Source organism: Gigantopelta aegis, chromosome 3, assembly GCF_016097555.1.
Source record: "Gigantopelta aegis isolate Gae_Host chromosome 3, Gae_host_genome, whole genome shotgun sequence".
NCBI classification, from domain to species: Eukaryota; Metazoa; Mollusca; class Gastropoda; order Neomphalida; family Peltospiridae; genus Gigantopelta; species Gigantopelta aegis.
Genome location: NC_054701.1, coordinates 87,320,399 through 87,328,595, shown reverse-complemented (window position 1 = coordinate 87,328,595; position 8,197 = coordinate 87,320,399). Strand labels below are relative to the sequence as shown.

The window sequence follows — 8,197 nt, the reverse complement described above, 5'->3', positions numbered from 1 at the left end:
CCATGGCAAAGACAGGTATCATGGTTGCCCTCCTTACTTGCCAATGTGCCCAAAAATCAGATGTTATTGGTCAAGAAAAATGCTGTGGTGCCCTACCATGCACTTCTCATACATACCATGTTGTATATTTAACATAGTAAAATTATTATTGGCAATATGATTTAAGGCATTCATATCCAAAAGAATGCAAACAGCCCAAGGCATCAAGGTAAACTCAATTTTGTTTGAGAAAATTTGATAGATAGTAACTTGCCTTCATGCTCCTCTTTTGAAGGAAAAGGATGCCTTGATGCACCCATTTCAGATATTAAACTAAAGGCCACATTTGCTGTATTCCCCCCAAACAAAAACAAAAACAAAAAAACACCCAAACATTTCAACATGAGCCAGCCAATGACAAATATCTATCAGATTCACTTTCCCTGGCATCAACTAGAATCAGTCAAATAATAAGCAGCCAGTCATGTGTGACTGTCTACTTTACACATTCAAGTTTTCTATAACTGTGATTCTGGCTTCTCGACCTACCTGGATTAAGTCATGTTATTATACATATAAAATGAAATGAAAAAAAAAATCCTTCAAATATTCATGTATATATTAAAGTTTAATTCATTAAATAAAATGAATATCAACCATTCATGGGTCCATATAAACACCAGTACAGTAACAATGAAATGATCTGTAAACAGTTGTAAAAATCTACAATTTCATTTAACATTTCTGCTAATATTAACATGTCAATTTACAACTATTAAAAAAATGCAAATAAAATAAACGTAGATATTAAGAGAATGTTCATATGTGACACGATACAAAAATGTATGCGAACTATTATGAATAAATGATGATTATGATTAAAATGAGCTTATCTGATCCCAATCCCATGCAACCATATTTCAATGCAATGGTCAGATGTCGATAGTATCAGATGTCTTAAGACTGTTACAACCGTATCCCAGTTCCACACAGACACACGAATAGTCCAATATGTTCTACTAAAACAGCACTAACATCTGCGTTTCATGTTCACATTCCAAACTATTTGGCATTTTTGGTCATCATAACAGCTTGCACCTTCTGAAGAAACAACAGAATGAATCAATTAATTCCTTTTCATATGCAGGTATTCACAGAGATTATGAGGCACGGGACAGTTCTTACCAAAACAACTGATGCCCATAACTTCCAGGTTGATCCATTATCAGATTATGGTAGATATTTAAGGAATTCGTCGGGGAGGGGGAGGCAATTATGTGTGCCTGGATACATTAAAAAGTCTCTTAGTCATTGAATCAGTGGCAGTGGCAACGTGTAGTCTAGAATCCTGGGTTCCATCTAGATGAGTAAAGCACAGTTTCCACAGAATGACCGTCACAAGAAGAACTGTCAATTGTCTCGAGCTGCAGCAGGATTCAGTCATCTGAACTCGAGTCTCCTGACAGAGGGCATGGCTCCCCACTGACACTGCACCGATGGACAATGGCCTTCTCGTAGGCCTTCTGCACAGCTTTTCTCACATTGGGCTTCTTGTTCTCTGTTAGTTTGGCCTTGTCCAGGTTGGAGTCAACACCAAGCGGTTCCAGTTTGCTGCGAGGTAACCATTGCCTGCAGAAAAGATCATTTAGACAACAAAATAAAACTGATCTTTTAGTGCATTATGAAAAGCTGAAATCAATGAATACAAAGTAACTTCAAAATTGGCCACTGCATCAAACAAAGCTACAAAAGTTATTACCAATATCATGAACAGTCTAGTACAATTTGATTCATGTACAGATTTGAAACAAATTTTTATCTGGTACTAATAATAAATAATGGTATGTCAGGTAAATATTATTATAAAAGCAAAAAATGCTTAAGGAATGTTTATTGTCTTGTAAACTACATTAATTAATCATTGGCTATTGGATGTCAAACATATGGTAATTCTGACATATATTCTCAGAGAAAACCTGTTACATTTGTCCTCTTTTTTTTTTTCAATTTATTTTCGTGCTTATATCCAATTAAGGTTCAAACAAGCTGTCCTGGGTACACAAGTCAGCAATCTGGGCTGTCTGTCCAGGACAGTGGGTTAGTTGTTAGTGGTTAGTGAGAAAGAAGAGGGTGTAGTGGTGTTACACCTACCCACTGAAACTATGGATGGGAGCCGATACCGGGCTGCGAACTCAGTACCTACCAGCCTTATGCCCGATGGCTTAACCAAAACACTACCGAGGCCATTAGAAGCAAGGGATCTCTTATATGCACCATCCCACTAACAGGATTACACAAACCAGCCTTTAATAAATCTGTCTTGGTGCACTGGCTGGAACTAGAAACAACCCAATGGGACCACTGATAGGGATTGATCCTAGACCGACCATGCATCAGACGAACATTTTACCACTGGGCTATGTCCCACCCCTTTAGATTATAGAGTGTTGTTCAAACAGAAGGCAAACATATACATACCAGGTGCGCTTTGTGTCGAAGAACAGTACCAGGTAGACGTATTCATCATGGTGCCGCCGCAACTGGAGCACATCGACCGGGGGAACAGGGATAGGAACACCGTTGTGGAAGTAACCAGTCTTCGGCATCTTGGGGTTAATTATCTGTGGAAGATAAAAGAACATGCAATCAAACTCTCTTCACAAGAACAACAACATCCAGTCACACACACAATTAACTCAAAGATGCACTCTGTGTATCAGATCCTGATGCAATCTTTCTTACAGGTACTTTAGACATTAACTGCAGGAGACTACTACCTGCAGCCAGTCATTTTGATTTCTTACTGCCCAGTACTGTAGTCTATTAGGGAATCGGGTAGTTTCCAAGACATGGGATTCCAAAATATACAATTAAGTTGCTTAACCTTTTAATAATTCCGATTTGCAGCCATTTTTCAAAAATGTTTTTCCTATGACTAATGGGTTAATTTAATCTGTAAAATAAAATGAATTTTTGCAACCAAACACACACACCCCCCCCCGCAAAAAAACAAAAAACAACCCCAAAACAACCTCTCTGAAACATTATTTGTCTTATATAATATATATATATATATATATATATATATATATATATATATATATATATATAATATACAATGTATATTAATTTTTTTTTTATATAGATCCCACCCACCCTGAAAAGAAAACATGATCTTCTAGTCTTCTTAAGAGAACACTATTGATCATATCCTTTGGAAACATAATCAATGCTTGAAACACTTTAAATTAGTAAGCAAATTTGAAATTGTTTTAAAATTTAAAAAAAACAAAATATCTCTTGAATTTCAGTTTTAGATTCCATACAATACACCTAACTAAACCTTAACTGTGATAATAAATTTTATTTCCATTAACAGTTTCAAATTTCTGCAAATGTTAACAGACAGGATGCAGATAAAATTACAATGAATGCGTTTTTCACTTTAAACAATAGAACAGATGGATGTTGAATGACACCCCAACATGAAGTCTTCAAGAAAATATATACACCTGTGTCAAATGTAGTCACGCTAAGCCTTTATAACACACACCTTGTTGGCACTTTCATTTTCTGAGAAGTCATCATTTATTTTTATGTATGCAGGCATGGTATTTTCACACATTACTGTGTGTGTGTGTGTGTGTGTGTGTGTGTTATTGTCATTAACGGTTTTAACTTGATACTAGTTGTAGCATAAATCCTAATGTAGAGGCGTGTAATTTTCAACGTGAACAAAGCTATAAAAATATATAAAAATAAAAAAGAGAAAAAGAGAATTGTTTTTCACTGATGATGAAAGCATGGTACAAAGACACTGCAACTAATTAATAACAAAACAAAAACATGCTTGATGTCCTAAACACAACATTCATTCAGCCCCAATTACCAGTGCAACACGTTGTCAAGGAAATACCAAGGCCTAGCCTGTTCTGTAAATAATTTTGCCAAATGTCTTGCATGCATTCCTTGCCATTCAAGCACTAGACCTTGAAAGCAGTCGTAATCACTAGTGCAGAGGTTTGTCAAAGAAGTGCAAAAGTTGTTCACTTCGGCACATATTGTTAGACCTATCATAAAACTCATGGAAAATTCTTCATTGGTAATTATTTGATTATACACCAATACTAAATTATTTAGTGTAACTCAGCAGTTATGTTAAAATACCAATGTTACAGACCTCCAAATAAAGCTGCATGATGTATTTAATTGAGTTCTAACTTGGTAATCTGCAGTTGAATTGTTTTGACCAGTGTTCAAGATAGAAGTGATAGTTTGTGGTTGAATGACAGAAAGCATTCTGAATGAAATATTTCTTGGCCTTGAAAATGACAACTAATATAAGACAGTGTTGGAAGTAAGCGATAGGATCCTGATGAAAGTAGAACAACAGACAGCTATCTTAAACCGTAGGAAGGATTCCTTTCACATGGCACCAAATGAAGAAAACAGAAACTAGGCTGGTTGAACAAGTCAGTCAAGTAATGCTGAAGTCAGGTTGTCAAAAGCAGCAACTTAATTATAAATGCAATAATTTTAATTGTCTTTTTCTGATTTTTTGTTAGAACAAACCAAGCACCATAATATAGTATTTATTGGTTAGTTTTGTTATATCCATTAAACCCTTTGGCAAACATAAAAACAGTGATGTATTGTAACTGTAAAAATGGAAGTTAGCAAAGCATCATCAATAATGATGGTATAATGACAGGTCTTTCAGAAAATGGTTATGAGCAATTTAAAAAAACAAAAACAAAAAGTTCATTTCTGCAGGTTCCAAGAAATAAAACAGTTTGTGACACAAAAATTCTCATATCATTTATTTAATACAATCGCCAGATGACCACAATCATACATACATGTACTTTTTAAAAACAATCATGTTAAACCAGTTTGAAAAGTAGTATATTCAATGAATTACAAAATAAATATTCTGAATAGCTGTTGAAATAAAATGAAAATCAATATTCATAAATACTGGATGTTTACCAATCAACTGAAGACTGAACAACATTGTTAAATTTTTATTAAATTTCTGCCTACATGGTATATTTTCCTCTTTTGCTGGCATTACATTTTAACATTTCAAGACTATTTCAATAATACCAAAACAATGTTAGCAAACAATGCTAGGGTTTATCGACTAGATAGGTACAAATCCCACAAGGTAAAAAGTATTTTTTTTTAAAATAATTTAAGTTATAATTATGTAAGAGTTCACATATATGTCCAAAAATACCAAGCTGCTTCGGGGGTTTTCAAAACATAATAATCAGAGAGTACAACAGAAAAATTACATTTTCAAACAAATAATAAGTAGCATTCATCAATACATGCTTTGAAAACATTTCCAAAAATGGGCCATATTATTTTATCTAGTTACCTTTGTTTTTATTTTAATGTTCAAATATTTCTTTGTGTAAAATGTTTCTACCAAGAAATTAGAAATAAAATTGTCAGTTTTTCCATGAGAAAGTCAAATATTAAATGCTCTTCCGAGATAAGATGACAAACTTTAATATACAGCCTTCCACACCAGATGATACTAACAAAAATAATCTGCTGATATTGGTGTGGTGTTTTTACATTAACAAAATGCAAAATGTGAAACTGAAAAAAGAAAAAAAGAGAAAAAAGAACCCTCAATGGATTCAATGTATTATTTCTTTCAAGTGACCACACACACATGCGCGTGCACGCGCACACACACACACACAGACACATGCACACTCTTTCTGAAAAGAGAATACACACATGAAAGATATAGTCGGTTACATTTGGATGAACTCTCCTTGTCACACCCCTGAATACATGGGGAAGCTGTTTACAAAGCTTCGCAATCTAGACTCGCATCTCAGACTCATGATGACATAGCAACACAATTCCTTTAAAACCAACCGGTCTATGAAAATTGCGAGAACAACTGTTTTGATCACCCAAGTCTAGTTTAGAAGAACCCATTTTTGTGTGTGCATCAAACATGACACCATTTAAGTAGTCACGACAGATTATACAAAAACAAAATGGGGTACCTCAATTTGTTTTTGCATCATAAGTTATGCAAATTAAAAACATTTAGAGGTCTGACCCAAAGATGATAATGTGTTAAATTTATGTCTTGAGTTAAAGACATTAAAATTTCATGTACACATGCCTATAAATGTGACCTATCACTCAACTCCATTCAAGAAACTTACATGACTGAAGTTGTGTGTAAACGTGTAATCTCTAACTGGAGTTTCACTTGTATTATTGTGTCAGCTGCCATTGCTAAGGTGAAGAGTGCAAGACAAAACATGACAGTAGAAAGAGAAGGCCAGGTGTGCGTGCGTGTTACTAGCAGTCACAAACATCGAAACAATATTAATATGCAGAAAAAAAGACAGCCTATGTTCTAGTATTTGTTATGCACTACATTGTACGTTGCCAAATGACATCTACTTGATGTTTTTGTTACCCTATGATTATGTCATCATTCTACTCTTTTTTTTTTGGATAGATTATTTAATAAATTTGGATGACAGCAAAATCTAACCACAATGTTGGAAATTACTGTCAAATATGTGATTATATATTGGTCACATATCCTTCAAAACCTTTTTAATTTTAGGACAGAAACATTTTTCCAGAAGTGAAATATATTTACTTTACTGTTACAGACTAAGAATTGGTCAACTGGCCAATTTCATAATTGTCTAAAAAAAAAAAAAAAAAAACATTTACATAAATTTGTTTATTTAAACAAAGTTCTTAAAATTCAAATATTAAATACGAACCAATAAAAAATGTAATGTGAGAACGTATCAATATGGAGCAAGTTGTTTGAAAATTAGGGCAAGTTAGACTAGACAAGAGGAACTGTTCATGTTTTGCCACTCACCAGAGCAGGATACCACGGGTATCCCCGACACTTGGCCCATACCAAGTCCAGGGGCTCAAGAGCCATGACATCATCCGAGTCAAAGCTGGGACTTCTTCTTGGACGAGCTGAAGCAAATATATAATGTAAGCCTCAGTTCCCTGTCAGCATAAATTCAACAAGACATTTCAATCCACTCAGATACGTGTAATCACAACCCAAATAACATACAGATTAACATGTTCCAAACATAACAAAAGTTTAAAAAAAAAAAAAAAAAAAAAAAAGAAGAAAAAAAAAAGTCTATTTTTTCCCCCATCAAGTTGATTTGTGGAAAGACATCTCCATGGAAATATTAGAAGCTTGCATGGACTTTCTCGACATACCCACCACACACATCAGTTATCTCGGTCTTCAATAACTTCACTCAGTCTCTTGTTACAAACACACATTCAAGATACTGTGCTAAAAACTGCATATCGGGTATTAATCGTAAACATTTTACCACTTACGAAGATAGGCCTTGTGCATGCTGTCAAACGAAGTCTGAGCACCAGGAGAAGGTCAACAATATGGCAGTGCTAACAGGCCATATCAAACACTTCCAGAATAATACCAGTGTTTAGTGACAAGTACAAACAGATAAAGCACATGCACTGAAACTTAAAATACTTAATCTGCATGCAGTAATGTAGCCATGTAATAAAACAAGTGCGGGAAAAAACCCACAACAAAAAACAAAAAGGTTCATCATCATGCTACTAAATCCAAAATAAAACAATTTAAAAAAAAGAAATAAAAAACAAACACACAATAGCTCAACTGAAATAACATGGACATATATAATCTATGAGAAGCCATAGCCGAAATTAAAAAAAAAAAAAAAAAAAAACTAATTTGGAAATATGACCAAGATTCTAAATTAAGAAAGAAAATACCTTTAAAAAAAAAAATTAAGATTTTAATTTTAAGTTAATTTAAAAAACATAAAGAATTGTTAACTTATAATTTCAAATAAAATCTGGGTAACTTCTTTTACCAAAGAAAGTTGTAACGTGACAACACACAACATTAAATGTTAACATATGTTTACCAAATATTCATGTATCAAAGTGATGATTTTTTTTCTTCTCTTTTATATCATCATGTTTCACATCTAATAAGTACCTCTCTGAGTATTAGATTTAACATAACATATTCAAAAATATGTAATATAATAAAAATGTGTCATCTTATTTCTATTTTGCGGGGAACACCTCCCCCCACCCCCACCCCCCCAAAAAAAAAACCAACAACATTAATTACTTTTGACATCACATTTTACTGTGACCCAAAAGTAATGGTTCTAAGTTACATTTC

The 8,197-nt window shown here is 33.8% G+C and overlaps 1 protein-coding gene across 4 annotated transcripts in view; it reads right to left on the bottom strand.

The window, feature by feature from the left end:
* Window positions 1-588: 588 nt before the first annotated feature.
* The window catches only part of LOC121369254 (peregrin-like), a 57,781-nt gene continuing 50,172 nt past the window's right edge, over window positions 589-8,197 (bottom strand). For all 4 annotated transcript variants that reach the window (XM_041494213.1, XM_041494214.1, XM_041494216.1 and 1 more), the window contains 3 exons: window positions 6,860-6,966; window positions 2,458-2,600; window positions 589-1,608 (listed from right to left, as the gene is read on the bottom strand). In XM_041494213.1, the coding sequence (XP_041350147.1) occupies window positions 1,416-1,608; window positions 2,458-2,600; window positions 6,860-6,966 (443 nt within the window). In that variant the 3' untranslated portion in view covers window positions 589-1,415. The remainder of the gene's footprint in view (window positions 1,609-2,457; window positions 2,601-6,859; window positions 6,967-8,197) is intronic.